Consider the following 25,246-nt stretch of genomic DNA (forward strand, 5'->3'; position numbering starts at 1 on the left):
CGCAACCATACAACATTGTTGGAACCACTATTCCTTCAAACATACCCATTTTTGCTTTCCGAGATAATGTTCTCGACTTTCATACATTCTTCAAGGCTCCCAGGATTTTCGCCCCCTCCCCCACCCTATGATCCACTTCCGCTTCCATGGTTCCATCTGCTGCCAGATCCACTCCCAGATATCTAAAACACTTTACTTCCTACAGTTTTTCTCCATTCAAACTTACCTCCCAATTGACTTGACCCTCAACCCTATGGTACCTAATAACCTTGCTCTTATTCACATTTACTCTTAACTTTCTTCTTTCACACACTTTACCAAACTCAGTCACCAGCTTCTGCAGTTTCTCACATGAATCAGCCACCAGCGCTGTATCATCAGCGAACAAAAACTGACTCACTTCCCAAGCTCTCTCATCCCCAACAGACTTCATACTTGCCCCTCTTTCCAAAACTCTTGCATTCACCTCCCTAACATCCCCATCCATAAACAAATTAAACAAACATGGAGACATCACGCACCCCTGCCGCAAACCTACATTCACTGAGAACCAATCACTTTCCTCTCTTCCTACACGTACACATGCCTTACATCCTCGATAAAAACTTTTCACTGCTTCTAACAACTTGCCTCCCACACCATATATTCTTAATACCTTCCACAGAGCATCTCTATCAACTCAATCATTGATTGAGAGGGTGAAGGCATGTACAGAGCATCAGATTGGGGAAGAGCAGTGTGGTTTCAGAAGTGGTAGAGGATGTGTGGATCAGGTGTTTGCTTTGAAGAATGTATGTGAGAAATACTTAGAAAAGCAAATGGATTTGTATATAGCATTTCTGGATCTGGAGAAGGCATATGATAGAGTTGATAGAGATGCTCTGTGGAATGGGAACTTCAGTGAAGGGCGTAAATGGGGAGGTGATAACAAGTGATGGTGATGTGAGAAGGAGATGGAATGAGTATTTTGAAGGTTTGTTGAATGTGTCTGATGACAGAGTGGCAGATATAGGGTGTTTTGGTCGAGGTGGTGTGCAAAGTGAGAGGGTTAGGGAAAATGATTTGGTAAACAGAGAAGAGGTAGTAAAAGCTTTGCGGAAGATGAAAGCCGGCAAGGCAGCAGGATTGGATGGTATTGCAGTGGAATTTATTAAAAAGGGGGGTGACTGTATTGTTGATTGGTTGGTAAGATTATTTAATGTATGTATGACTCATGGTGAGGTGCCTGAGGATTGGCGGAATGCGTGCATAGTGCCATTGTACAAAGGCAAAGGGGATAAGAGTGAGTGCTCAAATTACAGAGGTATAAGTTTGTTGAGTATTCCTGGTAAATTATATGGGAGGGTATTGATTGAGAGGGTGAAGGCATGTACAGAGCATCAGATTGGGGAAGAGCAGTGCGGTTTCAGAAGTGGTAGAGGATGTGTGGATCAGGTGTTTGCTTTGAAGAATGTATGTGAGAAATACTTAGAAAAGCAAATGGATTTGTATGTAGCATTTATGGATCTGGAGAAGGCATATGATAGAGTTGATAGAGATGCTCTGTGGAAGGCATTAAGAATATATGGTGTGGGAGGAAAGTTGTTAGAAGCAGTGAAAAGTTTTTATGGCTGTATTTATGGATGTATGGCATGTGTACGTGTAGGAAGAGAGGAAAGTGATTAGTTCTCAGTGAATGTAGGTTTGCGGAAGGGGTGTGTGATGTCTCCATGGTTGTTTAATTTGTTTATGGATGGGGTTGTTAGGGAGGTGAATGCAAGAGTTTTGGAAAGAGGGGCAAGTATGAAGTCTGTTGGGGATGAGAGAGCTTGGGAAGTGAGTCAGTTGTTGTTCGCTGATGATACAGCGCTGGTGGCTGATTCATGTGAGAAACTGCAGAAGCTGGTGACTGAGTTTGGTAAAGTGTGTGAAAGAAGAAAGTTAAGAGTAAATGTGAATAAGAGCAAGGTTATTAGGTACAGTAGGGTTGAGGGTCAATTCAATTGGGAGGTGAGTTTGAATGGAGAAAAACTGGAGGAAGTGAAGTGTTTTAGATATCTGGGAGTGGATCTGGCAGCGGATGGAACCATGGAAGCGGAAGTGGATCATAGGGTGGGGGAGGGGGCGAAAATTCTGGGAGCCTTGAAGAATGTGTGGAAGTCAAGAACATTATCTCGGAAAGCAAAAATGGGTATGTTTGAAGGAATAGTGGTTCCAACAATGTTGTATGGTTGCGAGGCGTGGACTATGGATAGAGTTGTGCGCAGGAGGATGGATGTGCTGGAAATGAGATGTTTGAGGACAATGTGTGGTGTGAGGTGGTTTGATCGAGTAAGTAACGTAAGGGTAAGAGAGATGTGTAGAAATAAAAAGAGCATGGTTGAGAGAGCAGAAGAGGGTGTTTTGAAATGGTTTGGTCACATGGAGAGAATGAGTGAGGAAAGATTGACCAAGAGGATATATGTGTCGGAGGTGGAGGGAACGAGGAGAAGAGGGAGACCAAATTGGAGGTGGAAAGATGGAGTGAAAAAGATTTTGTGTGATCGGGGCCTGAACATGCAGGAGGGTGAAAGGAGGGCAAGGAATAGAGTGAATTGGAGCGATGTGGTATACAGGGGTTGACGTGCTGTCAGTGGATTGAATCAAGGCATGTAAAGCGTCTGGGGTAAACCATGGAAAGCTGTGTAGGTATGTATATTTGCGTGTGTGGATGTGTGCATGTACATGTGTATGGGGGGGGGGGGGGGTTGGGCCATTTCTTTCGTCTGTTTCCTTGCGCTACCTCGCAAACGCGGGAGACAGCGACAAAGTATAAAAAAAAAAAAAAAAAAAAAAAAATATATATATATTACTACCTTACATCAAGGATGTAAGGCATGCATACAAGAAGGAAGAGAGGAAAAAGATTGGTTCTCAGTGAATGTCAGTTTGTGGCAGGGGTGCGTGATGTCTCTGTGGCTGTTTAATTTGTTTATGGATGGGGTGGTTAGGGATGTGAATGCAAGAGTTTTGGAAAGAGGGGCAAGTATGCAGTCTGCTGTGGATGAGAGGGCTTGGGAAGAGAGTCAGTTGTTGCTCGCTGATGATACAGCGCTGGTGACTGATTCGGGTGAGAAACTGCAGAAGTTGGTGACCGAGTTTGGTAAAGTGTGTGAAAGAAGAAAGTTGAGAGTAAATGTGAAAAAGAGCAAGGTTATTAGGTTCAGTAGGGTGGAGGGACAAGTTAAATGGGAGGTAAGTGTAAGTTTGGATGGAGAAAAACTGGAGGAAGTGAAGTGTTTTAGATATCTGGGAGTGGACTTGGCAGCGGATGGAACCATGGAAGCGGAAGCGAGTCCCAGGGTGAGAGAGGGGCCAAAGGTTCTGGGAGCATTGATGAATGTGTGGAAGGTGAAAATATTATCTCAGAGAACAAAAATGGGAATGTTTAAAGGAATAGTGGTTCCAACAATGCTATATGGTTGCGAGGCGTGGGCTACAGATAGGGTTGTGTGGAGGACGGTGGATGTGTTGGAAATGAAATGTTTGAGAACAATTTGTCGTGTGAGGTGGTTTGATCGAGTAAGTAATGATAGGGTGAGAGAGATGTGTGGTAATAAAAAGAGTGTGGTTGAGAGTGCAGAATAGGGTGTATTGAAATGGTTTGGTCACATGGAGAGAATGAGTGAGGAAAAATTGACAAAGAGCATATATGTGTCAGAGGTGAAGGGAACAAGGAGAAGTGGGAGTCCAAATTGGAAGTGGAAGGATGGAGTGAAAAAGATTTTGAGCGATCAGGGCCTGAACATACATGTATACATTAAAATGTATACGCATGTATATGTGCATGTGTGGGCGTTTATGTATATACACGTGTATGTGGGTGGGTTGGGCCATTCTTTGGTCCGTTTCCTTGTGCCACCCCGCTAACGCGGGAGACAGCGACTAAGTATAATAATAAAAAAATACAACCTGTCTATTGCTCCTACCAATTTCCCAAAAGGAGAAAGTTTATGTTTGTGGACAAAATATCAGCAGGTCATGAGTGGGTGAGACAGAAAGAAAAGACAGGTACTTGGGTCTAATGAAACCAGCTAAACCACTGAAGTGCTGGCTCACTATGCAATCATTAACCCTCCTGATACTGAGGGGTGCAGTATCAATAATGTACCTCCCTGGTTGGTGTCTGCCTACCAACTGTTACCTAATAAAAACATATAACAAACAATAAAAACCATAAACTAACCTTAATAAGGTCCAAATCATTAAGAGGAGGAGGTTTCTTCATTCCAAAGTCGTGTGGGATGAGAGTATAAAACCTGTTGGAACAGTCCAATAGTTGAACATTAGCTGCTGCACTAGATCCTGATGCTTCCCCATCAGTTTTTTTCTCTAGCTTCTCAATCAGGTCTAAGGCTTCAGAGAGAACTTTATATGCACTTTCAATCTGCTTCTTGCTCAGTTTTCCAAGGGGCATTTTCTTTACATCAATCTGAAAGTTTATACAGTTTTAAAATTGCATTCTTTTGTAACATCTATTTTTGTAACCACAGCAAAGTTTGGTAATGTAGTTTGCTAATGCAGTAGTATTAAAGTTTTGAAAGTGTGTGAGAGGAGAATGAACTGTTCAGGGTAAATGTAACAAAAGTAAGGTAATGCGAAAGGATGATGTAAATGTAATATGAATGACAAATAACTACATAAATTGAAGTCCTTAGGTACTTGGGAGTGAATATAGCCCTGGATGGAAACATGGGGCCTGGAGTGTGTCACTGGGTGGCAGATGAAGCTGAGGTCCTGGGTGCACCAAGTAAAAAGTGGAAGGAGAGGTCAGTACCTGTCTGGGTATAAAGGTGGTTAATTTATAGTTGTGGTATTCTCAACATTATGGTATGGAAGCGAGTTGGGCCCTAAAAGCAAAACAACACATGGGTGAACAAGTTGAAGATATGTCTGAGGATAATATGTAGTGTGAGGTTGACTGACTATGGAGTATCAACCTGGTTCAAACACATGGAGAACATGAGTAAAGACTGACTGACTAAGAGGATCTATATATCTGAGGTAAAGGTAGCAAGGAAAAGGGGAAGACCCACAAAGAGATGGAATGATGCAATGAAGGTTTTGAGGTTATGGGGTATAAACTCTCAGGAGACTGAGAAGCAAAGAGGGAATAGAATGAAATACATAGATGTAATATACCAAGAAGAGGGGCAATGAAGTGTCAGTGGGTTATACCAGGGAATATAAAGTGGTCAAGGCAAACCATGCAACAATCTGTGGGGCTTGGACATGCATGGCAGGCTCTGGATAGCTTGTGAATGTGTGCAACTGTGGCAGTTGTTTAACTATTTCTGATGCTATCTTGAGAGAGAGAGAGAATTTGTAATTACCCATTTGTACCATATGGGAAAGTAGTTTCTGTACTTGTAGGGCTGTCTCTTGGATGTTCTCTACTGGAGTATGAACATTTCAACTTATGTGTGCTGTCCTCATTGAATGCAACCTCTTTCACTTTTATTTCATTCATCCATCACTCTTATACTGGAAAAGCACTTCTTTACATCCTTCTTAACAAGTTTCTTACTTTGCTTTTTAGCTGAAATGGCACTTGCAGCTGAGTACCTCATCAAGGCCATCCCATTAACACTACATATATATATAGGATTCTTATGTTACGAATCCTCCTACTGGGAAGAATCATTAACTATGCACATGGATGACACAATCTTAAAATCATGGGATTAAATTAAACACCGGCATTAAAACTGCTTATAATCCAAGAACTAAAGGGTACAAAATAACAGAAGCACATTAATCAGGCACAAATCATTTATGTTAACACTGAACATGAGTTCAATATTCCAGGTAAGATTTCAAACCAGGTCTCTTTCCTTTATGACAATTTGACTCTAGCTACATGATTCAAGATACACTTAACCGTTGGACACTTCTATGACAAGTTACAATACTCTATGACACTCGAAACTAAATGACAGAGGCAGTTCAACACCATAGAGTTTCATATAGTGCCACTTTACACTGATCCTAAGCTATGGGCTTGAGACAGAGGGGAAAACCACTTACCTTGGCTGGCTACGGGGTAGAGAGGAAATCATGGCCCAGCTGGTGTCAGAGGTTTTTATTGCAGGGAGGAGCAAGCCAGGAGTGGCCTGCCCTGCCCTGCCCTGCTGCCCTAGTGTCAGGTTGTTGTTCGCTGATGATACAACGCTGGTGGCTGATTCGGGTGAGAAACTGCAGAAGCTAGTGACTGAGTTTGGTAAAGTGTGTGAAAGAAGAAAGCTGAGAATGAGTGTAAATAAGAGCAAGGTTATTAGGTACAGTAGGGTTGAGGGACAAGTTAATTGGGAGGTAAGTTTCAATGGACACAAACTGGAGGAAGTGAAGTGTTTTAGATATCTGGGAGTGGATTTAACAGTGGATGGAACCACAGAAGCGGAAGCAAGTCACAGGGTGGGGGAGGGGGCAAAGGTCCTGGGAGCATTTAAGAATGTGTGGAAGGCGAGAAAATTATCTCGGAAAGCAAAAATGGGTATGTTTGAAGGAATATTGGTTCCAACAATGTTATATGGTTGTGAGGCATGAGCTATAGATAGGGTTGTGCAGAGGAGAGTGGATGTGTTGGAAATGAGATGCTTGAGGATAATATGTGGTGTGAGGTGGTTTGATCGAGTAAGTAGTGAAAGGGTGAGAGAAATGTGTGGTAATAAAAAGAGTGTTGTTGAGAGAGCAGAGGAGGGTGTATTGAAATGGTTTGGTCACATAGAGAGAATGAGTGAGGAAAGATTGACAAAGAGGATATATGTGTCAGAGGTGGAGGGAACAAGAAGTGGGAGACCAAATTGGAGGTAGAAGGATGGAGTGAAAAAGTTTTGAGAGATCGGGGCCTGAACATACAGGAGGGTGAAGGGCGTGCAAGGAATAGAGTGAATTAGAACGATGTGGTATACTGGGGTCGACGTGCTGTCATTGGATTGAACCAGAGTGTGTGAAGCATCTGGGGTAAACCATGGAAAATATTGTGGGGCATGGATAAGGAAAGGGAGCTGTGGATTCAAAGCATACACATGAAAGCTAGAGACTGAGTGTGAACGAATGTGGCCTTTGTTGTCTTTTCCTTGTGCTACCTCGCTAATGGAGGAGACAGCGACAAAGTTTAATAAATGAATAATATATATATTTATTTATTTATTATACTTTGTCGCTGTCTCCCGCGTTAGCGAGGTAACGCAAGGAAACAGACGAAAGAATGGCCCAACCCACCAACATACACATGTATATACATTCCTATGGGTCCACGGGAAAATGAAACACGAAAAGTTCCCAAGTGCACTTTCGTGTAATAATCACATCATCAGGGGAGATACAAGAGAGAAATATAACAGTCAGTTGATATACATCGGGGAGACGAAGCTAGGACGCCATTTGGTAAACATGTTTACCAAATGGCATCCTAGCTTCGTCTCCTCGATGTATATCAACTGACTTATATTTCTCTCTTGTATCTCCCCTGATGATGTGATTATTACATGAAAGTGCACTTGGGAACTTTTCGTGTTTCATTTTCCCCGTGGACTCATAGGAATAAAATCTTGATCACGCGCAAAATTGTGATCCTTCCCAACATGTATATACATGCACGTCCACACATGCACATATACTTACCTATACATCTCAACTTATACATATATATACACATGTACATAATTCATACTGTCTGCCCTTATTCATTCCCGTGCCACTCCGCCTCACATGAAATGAAAACCCCCTCCCCCCCGCATGTGCACGAGGTAGCACTAGGAAAAGACAACAAAGGCTACATTCGTTCACACTCAGTCTCTAGCTTTGTGTATGCACTGAATCCACAGCTCCCTTTCCTTATCCAGGCCCCACAAAATTTTCCATGGTTTACCCCAGATGCTTCACACACCCTGGTTCAATCCAATGACAGCACGTCCACCCCGGTACACCACATCGTTCTAATTCACTCTATTCCTTGCACACCTTTCACCCTCCTGCATGTTCAGGCCCCGATCACTCAAAATCTTTTTCGCTCCATCTTTCCACCTCTGATTTGGTCTCCCACTTCTCGTTCCCTCCACCTCTGACAAATATATCCCCTTTGTCAATCTTTCCTCACTCATTCTCTCCATGTGACCAAACCATTTCAAAACACCCTCTTCTGCTCTCTCAACCACACACTTTTTAAAAATTGCCATACATCTCTTACCCTTTCAATACTTACTCGATCAAACCACCTCACACCACATATTGTCCTCAAACATCTCATTTCCAGCATATCCACCCTCCCCTGCACAACTCTATCTATAGCCCACACCTCGCAACCATATAACATTGTTGGAACCACTATTCCTTCGAACATACCCATTTTTGCTTTCCGAGATAATGTTCTTGCCTTCCACACATTTTTCAATGCTCCCAGAACTTTCGCCTCCTCCCCCACCCTAAGATTCACTTCAGCTTCCATGGTTCCATCCGCTGCCAAATCCACTCTCAGATATCTTAAACACTTCACCTTCCACTAGTTTTTCTCCATTCAAACTTACCTCCCAATTGACTTGTCCCTCAACCCTACTGTATCCAATAACCTTGCTCTTATTCACATTTACTCTCAGCTTTCTTCTTTCACACACTTTACCAAACTCAGTCACCAGCTTCTGCAGTTTCTCACATGAATCAGCTACCAGTGCAGTATCATCAGCGAACAACAACTGACTCACTTCCCAAGCTCTCTCATCCATAACAGACTGCATACTTGCCCCTCTCTCCAAAACTTTTGCATTCACCTCCCTAACAACCCCATCCATAAACAAATTAAACAACCATGGAGACATCACACACCCCTGCTGCAAACCGACATTCACTGAGAACCAATCACTTTCCTCTCTTCCTACTCGTACACATGCCTTACATCCTCGATAAAAACTTTTCACTGCTTCTTACAACTTGCCTCCCACACCATATATTTTTAATACCTTCCACACAGCATCTCTATCAACTCTATCATATGCCTTCTCCAGATCCATAAATGCTACATACAAGTCCATTTGCTTTTCTGAGTATTTCTCGCATACATTCTTCAAAGCAAACACCTGATCCACACATCCTCTACCACTTCTGAAGCCACACTGCTCTTCCCCAATCTGATGCTCTGTACATGCCCTCACCTTCTCAATCAATACCCTCCCATAAAGTTTCCCAAGAATACTCAACAAACTTATACCTCTGAAATTTCAGCACTCACCTTTATCCCCTTTGCTTTTGTACAATGGCACTATGCAAGCATTCCGCCAATCCTCAGGCACCTCACCACGAGTCATACATACATTAAATAACCTAACCAACCAGTCAACAACACAGTCACCCCCTTTTTTAATAAATTCCACTGCAATACCATCCAAACCTGCTGCCTTGCCGGCTTTCATCTTCCACAAAGCTTTTACTACCTCCTCTCTGTTTACCAAATCATTCTTCCTAACCCTCTCACTTTGCACACCACCTCGACCAAAACACCCTATGTCTGCCACTCTATCATCAAACACAGTGAACAAACCTTCAAAATACTCACCCCATCTCCTCACATCACCACTACTTGTTATCACCTCCCCATTAGCCCCCTTCATTGATGTTCCCATTTGTTCCCTTATCGTATGCACTTTATTTACCTCCTTCCAAAAATCTTTTTATTCTCCCTAAAATTTAATGATACTCTCTCACCCCAACTCTCATTTGCCCTCTTTTTCACCTCTTGCACCTTTCTCTTGATCTCCCGCCTCTTTCTTTTATGCATCTCCCAGTCATTTGCATTATTTCCCTCCAAAAATCATCCAAATACCTCTCTCTTCTTTCACTAATAATCTTTCTTCTTCATCCCACCACTCACTACCTTTTCTAATCTGCCCACATCCCATGCTTCTCATGCCACAAGCATCTTTTGCACAAGCCATCACTGCTTCCCTAGATACATCCCATTCTTTCCCACTCCCCTTACGTCCTTTGTTCTAACCTTTTTCCATTCTGTACTCAGTCTCTCCTGGTACTTCCTCACACAAGTCTCCTTCCCAAGCTCACTTACTCTCACCACTCTCTTCACCCCAACATTCTCTCTTCTTTTCTGAAAACCTCTACAAATCTTCACCTTTGCCTACACAAGATAATGATCAGACATCCCTCCAATTGCACCTCTCAGCGCATTAACATCCAAAAGTCTCTCGCAAGCCTATCAATTAACACGTAATCCAATGATGCTCTCTGGCCATCTCTCCTACTTACATGCGTATACTTACGTAAATCTCTCTTTTTAAACCAGGTATTCCCAATCACCGGTCCTTTTTTAGCGCACAAATCTACAAGCTCTTCACCATTTCCATTTTCAACACTGAACACCCCAGGTACACTAATGTTTCCCTCAACTGCCACATTACTCACCTTTGCATTCAAATCACCCACCACTATAACCAGATCTCGTGCATCAAAACAACTAACACACTCACTCAGCTGCTCCCAAAACACTTGCTTTTCATGATCTTTCTTCTCATGCCCAGGTACATATGCACCAATAACAGTGTATGCTATATTATAGTGCATAATAGTGTATGCTATATTAATGGTATGCTGTTTCAAGTACAGTCCTCAAAAATAAATTAAGTTGAGGGAAATCTTTTGTCAGGAATATAGACCCCTGTCCTGCATAATACTAATGGCAACAGATATCAAAAAAGCATTTGAAGGGAGGCAAGATGGCTCAAGAAAACTTACTCATTACTTATGGTACAATGATGCACTAATATAATGTGTATAATAATCTACATACCACAGTCATGCAATTACTGCAGTATGATAATTCTATCAGACTGTGAAGGAAAGAAATGGGGGTATAACAGGCTGAACTGCTTTCTTGTCTATTTGTAGTTGGCTGACCATGAACAAACCTTGCTTTGGGAAGCAGAGGTACAATATATATAACTGAAAAAAAGATGTATTGATACACTACAGAAAGTCCATGTTTCGCTTCAATATACTGGATGTGGCTTGACATATATTTGAGTAAACTGATACGCCCAATGTAAATGGGAATCAAGATAAAAATGTTAGGCTAACAGACAAACTTGAGGAGATTATGGCAAACCTTAAATCTTGCATTTATCTAGAGAATGAAAGAACCGATGACCCACTAAAGCTTCATCTAAGAAGTCCAATGAGAATGACAAAGTTTTTCCAGCATATTTCATAAAAAACTCTGGAATGTGAATATATCCAAAAACCTCATACATGAAAACTAAATATTTTAGCATGATCAAAAGCTCCCATTTACTTTCTGTTGCATTTCTAGCATTATGCAATTCCATTATTGCCAACAGACAAGCAAGGGAAAAATTTCTTGGGTACTTTGCTGAAGCAGGACACATTTAGGGAACTTAAAATACTGTGGAGATGGCATGCCAACCCCAGTACTCACCTCAAATTCTATCAGAAATACCACAGGGATGGCATGCCATCCCCAGTACTCACCTCAAATTCTATTAGTGATTTTTTCATTGTATCCACATCAAAGATGAGAGCAACAAACTCCTGAACAGCCTTTGGTAACTTGCTTTTCAATCCTGGTATGAGAGGTACTGCCGACTCATTATCCTATTAAATAACAAGCAAGTTTCAATTAAACAGTATCTATTTTTTATATTATTATTATACTTTGTCACTGTCTCCCGCATTAACAAGGTAGCACAAGGAAACAGATGAAAGAATAGCCCAACCCAACCACATATACATGTATATACATAAACAGTATCTATAAAAAAGATTTCCTTTTATCACACTAGAATAGCCCAACCCAACCACATATACATGTATATACATAAACAGTATCTATAAAAAAGATTTCCTTTTATCACACTTGATCACCTTTTCCTGCTAAGCGAGGTAGTGCCAGAAACAGACAAAGAAAGGCAGCATCCACTCATTTACATTTCTTTATTAATCTATTATACTTTGTCGCTGTCTCCTGTGTTAGTGAGGCAGCACAAGGAAACAGATGAAAGAATGGCCCAACCCACCCACATGCATATGTATATACATACATGCCCACACACACACATATGCATACCAATACATTTCAACATATACATACACAGATATATACATATATACACATGTACATATTCATACTTGCTGCCTTTATTTATTCCCGTCATCACCTTGCCACACATGAAATAGCATCCCCCTCTCCCCCCAAGAGGTAGTGCCAGGAAAAGAGAACAAAGGCCACATTCGTTCACACTCAGTCTCTAGCTGTCAAGTGTAATGCACCGAAACCACACCTCCCTTTCCATATCCAGGCCCCACAAAACTTTCCACTGTTTACCCCAGACGCTTCACATGCCCTGGTTCAATCCATTGACAGCACATCGACCCCGGTATACCACATCATTCCAATTCACTCTATTCCTTGCATGCCTTTCACCCTTCTGTATGTTCAGGCCCCAATGGCTTAAAATCTTTTTCATTCCATCCTTCCAGCTCCAATTTGGTCTCCCACTTCTCATTCTCTCCACCTCTGACAAATATATCCCCTTGATAAATCTTTCCTCACTCATTCTCTCCAAGTGACCAAACCATTTCAATGTACCCTCTTCTGCTCTCACAACCACACTCTTTTTATTACCACACATCTCTCTTATGCTTTCATTACTTACTCAACCACACCATCTCACACTGCATACTGTCCTCAAACATCTCATTTCTAACACATCCACCCTCCTCAGCATAACCCTATCTATAGCCCAAGCCTCACAACCATATAACATTGTTGGAACCACTACTCTTTCAAACATACCCATTTTTGCTCTCCGAGATAATGTTCTTGCCTTCCACACATTCTTCAACACTCCCAGAACCTTCGCCCCCTCCCCCACCGTGACTCACTTCCGCTTCCATGGATCCATCCGCTGCCAAATCCACTCCCAGATATCTAAAGCATTTCACTTCCTCCAGTTTTTCTCCATTCAAACTTACCTCCCAATTGATTTGTCCCTAAACCCTACTGAACCTAATAACCTTGCTCTTATTCACATTTACTTTCAGCTTTCTTCTTTCACAAACTTTACCAAACTCAGTCACCAGCTTCTGCAGTTTCTCATCCAAATCAACCACCAGGGCTGTATCATTTACATATAAATATATTCACATACACCACCTCACACCACATATTGTCCTCAAACATTTCATTTCCAACATATCCACCTTCCTCCAAACAACCCTATCTATAGCTTATGCCTTGCAACCATACAATATTGTTGGAAATTCTATTCCTTCGAAAATACTCATTTTTGCTCTATAAAATAATGTTCTCTCTTGCCACACCTTCTTCACTCCAAGATCCTTCGGCCCCTCCCCCACCCTAAGATTCACTTCCACTTCCATGGTCATTCCCAGATATCTAAAACACTTTACTTCCTCCAATTTCTCTCCATTCAAACTTACATCCCAACTTCCTTGTCCCTCAACCTTGCTGAACCTAATAACCTTGCTTTTATTCACATTCACTCTCAACTTTCTCCTTTCACACAATTCCAAACTCAGTCATCAACTTCTGCAGTTTCTCACTCGAATCAGCCATAATTGGTCTATCTTCGGCAAACAGCAAGTGAATCACTTCCCAGGACCTCTCATTCCCAACAGACTGCATACTTGCTCCTCTCTCCAAAACTCTTGCATCAAACAGCAAGTGAATCACTTCCCAGGACCTCTCATTCCCAACAGACTGCATACTTGCTCCTCTCTCCAAAACTCTTGCATTTACTTCCCCTACCACCCCATCCATAAACAAATCAAACAACTATGGTGACATCACACACCCCTGCCACACACTGACCTTCACTGGGAACCAATCGCTCTCCTCTCTTCCTACTTGCACACATGCTTTACACCCTTGATAAAAACTTCTCACTGCTTCTAGCAGCTTCTCACACCAAATATTCTTAAGACCTTTCACAAAGCATCTCTATCAACCTTATCATATGCCTTCTCCAAATCCATAAATACCACAAAGATATCCATCTGTTTTTCTAAGTATTTTTCAAACACATTCTTCAATGCAAACACCTGATCCATACATCCTCTACCACTTCTGAAACCACATTGCTCCTCCCCAATCTGATGCTCTGTACATTCCTTCACCCTCTCAATCGATAACCTCCCATACAATTTTCCAGAAATTCTCAACAAACTTATGCCTCTGCAGTTTGTACACTCACTTTTAACCCCTTTGCCTTTGTACAATGTCACTAGGCATGCATTCTGCCAATCTTCAGACACCTCACCATGATCCATACATAATATGAAATATCCTTACCAACCAAACAACAACACAGTCACCCTCTTTCTTAACAAATAATTCAACTGCAATACCATCCAAAACTGCCGCCTGGCCAGATTTCATCTTCCACAAAGCTTTCAATACCTCTTCTCTCTTAACCAAACCATTCTCCTGGACCCCTCTCACTTCAAACACCACCCCAAACAAAACACCCTACATCTGCCACTATCATCAGCCATAATCGACAAACCTTCAAAACTCACTCCATCTCCTCACTTCATCACTACCTGTATCACATCCTCCCTTGCCTCCTTCACTGATGTTCCCATTTGTTTTCATGTCTTAAGCATGTTATTTACCTCCTTCTAAAACACTTTATTCTCCCTAAAGTTTAATGATACTCTCTCATCCCAACTCTCAGTTGCCCTCTTTCCTTGCACCTTCCTCTTGACCTCCTGCCACTTTCTTTTATACATCTCCCAGTCATTTGCACTCCTTCCTTACAAGGATCATCCAAACACCTTTCTTTTCCCTTCCAATAACAACTTTACTTCATCATCCTACCACTCACTACCCTTTCTAATCTGCCATCTTTTCATGATACATGCATCTTCTGCACATGCTATCAGTGCTTCCCTGAATACATCCCATTCCTCACCCACTCCCCTTATATCATTTGCTTTTACCTTTTGCCATTCTACACTCAATCTTCTACACTCAATCTCTCCTGGTACTTCCTCACACAAGTGTCCTTTCCAAGTTCACTTACTCTCACCATTCTCTTCTCCCTTACATTTTCTCTTCTTTTTCGAAAACCTCTACAAATCTTCACATTTGCCTTCACAAGATAGTGATCAAACATCCCACCAGCTGCCTCTGTCAGCACAATAACATCCAAAAGTGTCTCTTTTACATGGCTATCAATTAACTAATCTAATAATGCCCTCTGATCATCTTTCCTACTTACATATGTATACTTATGATGTATATCTCTCTTTTAAACCAGGTATTCCCAATCACCAGTCTTCAGCACACAACTTCAAAAGCTCTTCACTATTTCCATTCACAACAATGAATATCCCAAGTGCAGCAGTTATTCCTCAACTGCCACATTACTCACCTTCAAATATAAATCACCAATAACTCATACCCGGTCTTGTATACCAAAGCTGCTGACACACTCACTCAGCTGCTCCCAAAATACTTGTCTCTCATGATCAGTTTTACCCACATCAATCAAGAATTTACTTTCCTACACTATCACACATTCCCACAACTGCTTCACGAGTAGTGCGACTTCTTCCTTAGCTCTTGTGCTCTCATCAACCCCTGACTTTACTCCTAAGACTTTTCCAAGCTATTCTTCCCCTTTTGCTCTTGAACTTCATTTCACTCATATCCAGAACATCCAGGTTTCTTACCTCAGACATACTACCTATCTCTCCTTTCTTCTCACCTTGGTTACATCCACACACATTCAGACACCCTAATCTGAGCCTTTGAGGAGGATGAGCACTCCCTGCTTGAGTCCTTCTGTTTCAGCTTTTATAAACTGAAATACAAGGAAGGGAGGGTTTCCAGCCCCCATTCCCATCCCCTTGCCTCCCTTTAATCGCCTTCTACGACAAGCTGGGAACACGTGGGAAGTATTCTTCCTCCCCTATCCCCATACATATTCGCCATTTCCCATGTTAAAAAGGTAGTGTTATGAACAGAAGACTGAGCCTAAGAGGGAAAATCCTCACTTGGAACCCTTCTCTGTTCCTTCCTTTGGAAAAGTTAAAACTGAAGAGGAGGATTTCCTGCCCCCACTCCCTCCCCTTTTAGTCACCTTTTACTAAACACAGGGAGTACATGGGAAGTATTCTTTCTCTCCTATATGTACATGCACCTTAACCTAAGCCAGATTCCCATTTTATTGACTAACTAACCCAGGACTATGCACAACAGACATACCTAAACCATTCTCACCCTTGAGCTTAGTTACACTCAGGGATAAAAATGCAGGGTTCCTCTCCTCAAACACACAAGCTATCTCCCCCTTCTCATCCTACTTACATCCACACACATTCAGACACCCTAGCCTGAGCCTTCATGGAGAATCAGCATTCCACGCTTGGGTCATTCATCAGTTCCAAATTTAAAAAGTGAAATACAGGATGGCAGAGCTTTCAGTTCCCCATTTAAACCCACTCTAGTTCCCTTTTACAACATGCAGTGAATATAAAGTAAGCAGTCTTTCTCCTCTATCCCTAAGAATAGGAGACAAAGATGACCTAAATATATTCAAAGTAGTTCTACATGGCATCTCAAATCACAAGATAATTTCTTCTATACATCTAATTGCTTCACACCCCCTTTTACAACACTCAGGGAATATGTGAGAAGCAATCTTTCTCCCCTATCCCTTTTTCACTTAAGTAACATCATGAGCAGACAATGTCCTCAAGTGCACACATGTGGTCTCTACATGACAGGCATAAGTAAAAAGATCAGAAACTAACAAGCAAAACTAAGGACTACAAACTATATGATAGTTTATACCTACCTGGCCATAATCAATATCCAAAGGATACCAACAACCAGGCACTTTCTTGTAGTTGTCAGTATTGAAACGATTGCCAGTTTTCTCCTCATATAAAGCTTCAAACTGTGTGATGGCATCATTAAGGTCCTCTCGTTCCTCTAGCTTGTGGTTGCCAATGGTAGTTCCAATGCGACCCCATGAGCGAAACACCCACCACCTTTACAGACCATAGGTATCATATTAGCTTCACATATTCATCTCCCCAGCTACCAGCCTTATGAAAGGGAGATCAAATACACATTCAACATAGCATAAAAATAAATCATTTTGCAAACACAGTGCAAAGGACAGACAAAAAAAAAAAAAAAAATGGCCAGAATCATTCACATCCACTCTCCCGCTGTCACGGGGAAACCTTACATACAGATATATAAATATACAAGGTATATCACTAGTGTGTTAGTTATGAAGGTCTATACCCTGAGAGAACAATAAAAGTACATTTAGCAAGGATTTGTTTTTTATGGGGATAGGGGAGAAAGACAGTGCAAGGAACAGACAAAAAAAAAAAATGGCCAGAATCATTCACATCCACTCTCCCGCTGTCATGGGGAAACCTTACATACAGATATATAAATATACAAGGTATATCACTAGTGTGTTAGTTATGAAGGTCTATACCCTGAGAGAAAAATAAAAGTACATTTAGCAAGGATTTGTCTTTTATGGGGATAGGGGAGAAAGAGTTGTGCACAGGAGGATGGATGTGCTGGAAATGAGATGTTTGAGGACAATGTGTGGTGTGAGGTGGTTTGATCAAGTAAGTAACGTAAGGGTAAGAGAGATGTGTGGAAATAAAAAGAGCGTGGTTGAGAGAGCAGAAGAGGGTGTTTTGAAATGGTTTGGGCACATGGAGAGAATGAGTGAGGAAAGATTGACCAAGAGGATATATGTGTCGGAGGTGGAGGGAACGAGGAGAAGTGGGAGACCAAATTGGAGGTGGAAAGATGGAGTGAAAAAGATTTTGTGTGATCAGGGCCTGAACATGCAGGAGGGTGAAAGGAGGGCAAGGAATAGAGTGAATTGGATCGATGTGGTATACCGGGGTTGACGTGCTGTCAGTGGATTGAATCAGGGCATGTGAAGCGTCTGGGGTAAACCATGGAAAGCTGTGTAGGTATGTATATTTGCGTGTGTGAACGTATGTATATACATGTGTATGGGGGTGGGTTGGGCCATTTCTTTCATCTGTTTCCTTGCGCTACCTCACAAACGCGGGAGACAAAATAAAGGGGGGGGGGGAAGAATACATCCAGGCCCCAAAGAACTTTCCATGGTTTACCCAGACGCTTCACATGCCCTGGTTCAGTCCATTGACAGCACGTCGACCCCGGTATACCACATCGTTCCAATTCACTCTATTCCTTGCATGCCTTTCACCCCCCTGCATGTTCAGGCCCCAAACACTCAAAATCTTTTGCACTCCATCTTTCCCCCTCCAATTTGATCTCCCACTTCTCCTCGTTCCCTCCACCTCTGACACATATATCCTCTTGGTCAATCTTTCCTCATTCATTCTCTCCATGTGACCAAACATTTCAAAACACCCTCTTCTGCTCTCTCAACCACACTCTTTTTATTACCACACATCTCTCTTACCCTATTATTACTTACTTGATCAAACCCCCTCACACCACATATTGTCCTCAAACATCTCATTTTCAGCACATCCACCCTCCTCCGCACACCTCTATCCATAGCCCACGCCTTGCAACCATATAACATTGTTGGAACCACTATTCCTTCAAACATACCCATTTTTGCTTTCCGCGATAATGTTCTCAACTTCCACACATTCTTCAACGCTCAGAGAATTTTCACCCCCTCCCCCACCCTATGATTCATTTCCACTTCCATGGTTCCATCCGCTGCCAAATCCACTCCCAAATATCTAAAACTCTTCACTTCCTCCAGTTTTTCTCCATTCAAACTTACCTCCCAATTGACTTGAACCTCAACCCTACTGTACCTAATAACCTTGCTCTTATTCACATTCACTCTCAGCTTTCTTCTTTCACACACTTTACCAAACTCAGTCACTAGCTTCTGCAGTTTCTCACATGAATCAGCCACCAGCGTTGTATCATTAGCAAACAACAACTGACTCACTTCCCAAGCTCTCTCATCCACAACAGACTGCATACTTGCCCCTCTTTCCAAAACTCTTGCATTCACTTCCCTATATACCCCACCCATAAACAAATTAAACAACCATGGAGACATCACACAACCCTGCCGCAAACCTACATTCACTGAGAACCAATCACTTTCCTCTCTTCCTACACGTACACATGGATTACATCCTCGATAAAAACTTTTCACTGCTTCTAACAACATGCCTCGTACACCATATATTCTTAATACCTTCCACAGAGCATCTCTATCAACTCTATCATATGCCTTCTCCAGATCCATAAATGCTACATACAAATCCATTTGCTTTTTTAAGTATTTCTCACATACATTCTTCAAAGCAAACACCTGATCCACACATCCTCTGCCACTTCTGAAACCACCCTGCTCTTTCCCAATCTGATGCTCTGTACATGCCTTCACCCTCTCAATCAATACCCTCCCATAAAATTTTCCAGGAATACTCAACAAACCTATACCTCTGTAATTTGAGCACTCACTTTTATCCCCTTTGCCTTTGTACAATGGCACTATGCAAGCATTCCGCCAATCCTCAGGCACCTCACCATGAATCATACATACATTAAATAACCTTACCAACCAGTCAACAATACAGTCACCCCCTTTTTTAATAAATTCCACTGCAATACCATCCAAACCCGCTGCCTTGCCAACTTTCATCCGCAAAGCTTTTACTACCTCTTCTCTGTTTACCAAATCATTTTCCCTAACCCTCTCACTTCGCACACCACCTCGACCAAAACACCCTATATCTGCCACTCTATCATGAAACACATTCAACAAACCTTCAAAATACTCACTCCATCTCCTTCTCACATCACCACTACTTGTTATCACCTCCCCATTAACCCCTTCACTTAAGTTCCCATCTCAACGTATACATATATATATAATCACACAGACATATACATATATACACATGCACATAATTCATAGTCTGCCTTTATTCATTCCCATCGCCACCCCACAACACTTCTCGTTCCCTCCACCTCTAGGGATATACATATAAGGATACATTTTTTTTTTTTTTTTTTTTTTTTTGCTTTGTCGCTGTCTCCCGTGTTTGCGAGGTAGCGCAAGGAAACAGACGAAAGAAATGGCCCAACCCACCCCCATACACATGTATATACATACTTCCACACACGCAAATATACATACCTACACAGCTTTCCATGGTTTACCCCAGACGCTTCACATGCCCTGATTCAATCCACTGACAGCACGTCAACCCCGGTATACCACATTGATCCAATTCACTCTATTCCTTGCCCTCCTTTCACCCTCCTGCATGTTCAGGCCCCAATCACATGGATACACATATACATACATTTACATATTAACAGATACATATATAAATAAAACGACACACAGGCATCTACATATATACACATGTATATATTCATACTTAGTGAAAGCTTTGCGGAAGATGAAAGCTGGCAAAGCAGTAGGTTTGGATGGTATTGCAGTGGAATTTATTAAAAAAGGGGGTGACTGTATTGTTGACTGGTTGGTAAGGTTATTTAATGTATGTATGACTCATGGTGAGGTGCCTGAGGATTGGCAGAATGCGTGCATAGTGCCATTGTACAAAGGCAAAGGGGATAAGAGTGAGTGCTCAAATTACAGAGGTATAAGTTTGTTGAGTATTCCTGGTAAATTATATGGGAGGGTATTGATTGTGAGGGTGAAGGCATGTACAGAGCATCAGATTGGGGAAGAGCAGTGTGGTTTCAGAAGTGGTAGAGGATGTGTGAATCAGGTGTTTGCTTTGAAGAATGTATGTGAGAAATACTTAGAAAAGCAAATGGATTTGTATGTAGCATTTATGGATCTGGAGAAGGCATATGATAGAGTTGATAGAGATGCTCTGTGGAAGGTATTAAGAATATATGGTGTGGGAGGAAAGTTGTTAGAAGCAGTGAAAAGTTTTTATTCGAGGATGTAAGGCATGTGTACGTGTAGGAAGAGAGGAAAGTGATTGGTTCTCAGTGAATGTAGGTTTGCGGCAGGGGTGTGTGATGTCTCCAAGGTTGTTTAATTTGTTTATGGATGGGGTTGTTAGGGAGGTAAATGCAAGAGTTTTGGAAAGAGGGGCAAGTATGAAGTCTGTTGGGGATGAGAGAGCTTGGGAAGTGAGTCAGTTGTTGTTCGCTGATGATACAGCGCTGGTGGCTGATTCATGTGAGAAACTGCAGAAGCTGGTGACTGAGTTTGGTAAAGTGTGTGGAAGAAGAAAGTTAAGAGTAAATGTGAATAAGAGCAAGGTTATTAGGTACAGTAGGGTTGCGGGTCAAGTCAATTGGGAGGTGAGTTTGAATGGAGAAAAACTGGAGGAAGTGAAGTGTTTTAGATATCTGGGAGTGGATCTGGCAGCGGATGGAACCATGGAAGCGGAAGTGGATCATAGGGTGGGGGAGGGGGCGAAAATTCTGGGGGCCTTGAAGAATGTGTGGAAGCCGAGAACATTATCTCGGAAAGCAAAAATGGGTATGTTTGAAGGAATAGTGGTTCCAACAATGTTGTATGGTTGCGAGGCGTGGGCTATGGATAGAGTTGTGCGCAGGAGGATGGATGTGCTGGAAATGAGATGTTTGAGGACAATGTGTGGTGTGAGGTGGTTTGATCGAGTGAGTAACGTAAGGGTAAGAGAGATGTGTGGAAATAAAAAGAGCATGGTTGAGAGAGCAGAAGAGGGTGTTTTGAAGTGGTTTGGGCACATGGAGAGGATGAGTGAGGAAAGATTGACCAAGAGGATATATGTGTCGGAGGTGGAGGGAGCAAGGAGAAGAGGGAGACCAAATTGGAGGTGGAAAGATGGAGTGAAAAAGATTTTGTGTGATCGGGGCCTGAACATGCAGGAGGGTGAAAGGAGGGCAAGGAATAGAGTGAATTGGAGCGATGTGGTATACCGGGGTTGACGTGCTGTCAGTGGATTGAATCAAGGCATGTGAAGCGTCTGGGGTAAACCATGGAAAGCTGTGTAGGTATGTATATTTGCGTGTGTGGACGTATGTATGTACATGTGTATGAGGGGGGGTTGGGCCATTTCTTTCGTCTGTTTCCTTGCGCTACCTCGCAAACGCGGGAGACAGCGACAAAGTATAAAAAAAAAAAAAAAAAATATTCATACTTGCTTGCCTTCATCATTCCTGACACTACCCTGCCCCACAGGAAAACAACATCACTATTCCACTGCTTCAGCAAGGTAGTGCCAGGAAAACAGACAAAAAAGGCCACATTCGTTCACACTCAGTCTCTAGCTGTCATGTGTAATGCACCAAAACCACAGCTCCCTGTCCACATCCTGGCCCCCACAGACCTTTCCATGGTTTACCCCAGATGATTCACACGCCCTGATTCTGTCCAGTACACCACATCATTCCAGTTCACTCTACTCCTTGCAAGCCTCTCACTCTCCTGCATGTTCAGGCTCCAATAGCTTACTGAATAATTTAAAAAATATATCAACTGAAAACAAAATGTTTTTTTATTACACTCACTTTAGGATACATAATTTCAATAATAATCTATTATTCATCAGAGAAATGGTTCAAGATACTTACTAGTTTTCAAATAACAGTGCAAAGAAAAGTGCATTCATCTAAAATACAAAAGAAAATATGACTACTTGAGAATATTTTCAGGTTCCCTTATTTAACTGAAACAACTAAGTATTTTAACCAATCAGCAATGACAACCATTTATTTCAGTATTAATAATCTTTAAAACTCCAACTGCACTAGATTTATTGGAGTCTGCCGGCAAAAGGTTACATCACAGTGAAAAGTCACATTTTCCAAAGCTGTAATGTTAGAAGTACACTCTTGTCAAAGAACTTCTCACTCCAAAGGAATCTACATTTCCATGCTACACAAAATAATGCAGCCTTGGGCTGCAGGAACTTATAAAAAGAGGTCCCAGGTAACATCACGACACTTTCATTGAAGTTGGTGCTAGAGCAATTATAAATAAGGTTAAATAAAGTAACTTTAATTACCTGTTGTTTTTCATCACCAAATTGTTTGGTTGATGCACCAAATGCATATTCAGCATAAGTGATTCTACCACAGTAATTGACGTATCAAGACCTGGGTATGAAAGCTGGCAGTACAAGATCAGAGCACTTCTAAACGGTGTAGAAAGGAAAAACTAACCTGCGTTTATTATCAGCTTCTAGAACCTGAAGTTTGTAGTATGAGTTTGTTCCTCTCACTATATCAACCAAGCCAAGAACACAGTTGTAGATATTACTCCCACGCTGCAAAAAAGGAACTTTACTTCAAAACTTTTATCAATATGTAACAATCAATATTATCAGTATCAGGACTTTAAAAAAAATCAATAATATGACTAATGTTGATGAATTGTATCAGCAGCTTAAATATATAAAACACTAGATTATATCCTGAGGGATGGGGAGAAAGAATATTTCCCAAGTACTCCCTGTGTGTCGCAGAAGGCGACTATAGGGGGCAGGAGCGGGAGCTGGAAACCCTCCCCTCCTTGTATTTCAATTGTAAAAAGGGGAAACAGATGAAGGACTCAAGCAGTGAGTGCTCATCCTCCTCGGAGGCTCAGATTGGGGTGTCTGAATGAATGTGGATGTAACCAAGATGAGAAGAAAGGAGAGACAGGTAGTATGTTTGAGGAAAGAAACCTGGATGTTTTGTCTCTGAGTGAAATGAAGCTCAAGGGTAAAGGGGAGGATGGTTTGGAAAAGTCTTGGGAGTAAAGTCAGGGGTTGGTGAGAGGACAAGAGCTAAGGAAGGAGTAGCACTACTCCTGAAGCAGGAGTTGTGGGGGTATGTGATACAGTGTAAGAAAGTAAGGTCTAGATTGATGTGGGTAAAACTGAAAGTAAGTGGAGACAGATGGGAGATTATTGGTGCATGTGCACTTGGTCATGAGAAGAAAGATCATGAGATGCAAGTGTTTTGGGAGCAGCTGAGAGAGTGTGTCAGCAGCTTTGATGCATGAGACTGGATTTTAGTGATGAGTGATTTAAATGCGAAGGTGAGTAATGTGGCAGTTGAGGGTATAATTGGTGTACATGGGGTGATATTCAGTGTTGTGACTGGAAATGGTGAAGAGCTTATGGATTTGTATGCTGAAAAAAGACTGGTGATTGGTATTCCCAGGCTTAAAAAGAGAGATGTACATAAGTATACATGTGTGAGGAGGAGAGATGGCCAAAGGGCATTATTGGATTATGTTTTAATTGATAGGCATGTAAAAGAAAGACTTTTAGATGTTAATGTCCTGAGAAGGGCAGCTGGAGAGATGTCTGATCACTATCTTGTGGAGGTAAAGGTGAAGTAAGTGTGTGTGTGTGTGTGTGTGTGTGTGTGTGTGTGTGTGTGGGTGGGTGGGGGGTGGGGGGGGGGGGGGGGGGGGGGGGGGGGGCATGGGGGACATTCATTCACACTCAGTCTCTAGTTGTCATGTGTAATGCACCTAAACCACAGCTACATGGTTTACCCCAGATGTTTCACATGCCCAGGTTCAGTCCATTGACAGCACACTGACCCTGGTATACCACATCATTCCAATTCACTCTATTCCTTGCACACCTCTCACCCTCCTGCATGTTCAGGCCCCAATCACTAAAAAATTTTTTTCATTCCATCCTTCCACCTCCAATTTGGTCTCCTGCATCTTGTTCCCTACACCTCTGACACATACATCCTCTTTGTCAATCTTTCCTCACTCATTCTCTCCGTATGTCCAAACCATTTCAACACACTCTCTTCTACTCTCTCAACCACACACTTATTTCCACACATCTCTCTTACCCTTTCATTACTTACTCGATCAAACCATTTCACACCACATACTGTCCTCAAACATTTCATTTCGAACACATCCACCCTCCTTGGCACAACCCTATCTATAGCCCATGCCTTGCAAACATATAATATTGTTGGAACTACTATTCCTTCAAACATACCCATTTTTGCTTTCCGAGATAACGTCCTCTCCTTCCACACATTCTTCATCGCTCCCAGAACCTTTGCCCTATCCTTCACCCTGTAACTCACTTCTGCGTCCATGGTTCCATTTGCTGCTAAGTCCACTCCCAGATATCTAAAACACTTCACTTCCTCCAATTTTTTTCCAATCAAACTTACATCCCAGTTAACTTGTCCCTCAACTCTACTAAACCTAATGACCTTGCGCTTATTCACATT

At 42.0% G+C, this 25,246-nt stretch overlaps 1 protein-coding gene across 1 annotated transcript in view; it reads right to left on the minus strand.

Moving 5' to 3' along the window:
- Parp1 (Poly-(ADP-ribose) polymerase) overlaps positions 1-25,246 on the minus strand; it is a 497,767-nt gene that overhangs the window by 16,742 nt on the left and 455,779 nt on the right. The window contains exons 14-17 of the mRNA XM_071683522.1: positions 23,213-23,316; positions 16,866-17,061; positions 11,512-11,634; positions 4,205-4,450 (exon numbers count right to left, since the gene is read on the minus strand). Coding sequence (XP_071539623.1) covers positions 4,205-4,450; positions 11,512-11,634; positions 16,866-17,061; positions 23,213-23,316 — 669 coding nt within the window. The remainder of the gene's footprint in view (positions 1-4,204; positions 4,451-11,511; positions 11,635-16,865; positions 17,062-23,212; positions 23,317-25,246) is intronic.

This window comes from Panulirus ornatus, chromosome 36, assembly GCF_036320965.1.
Source record: "Panulirus ornatus isolate Po-2019 chromosome 36, ASM3632096v1, whole genome shotgun sequence".
Lineage (NCBI taxonomy): Eukaryota > Metazoa > Arthropoda > Malacostraca > Decapoda > Palinuridae > Panulirus > Panulirus ornatus.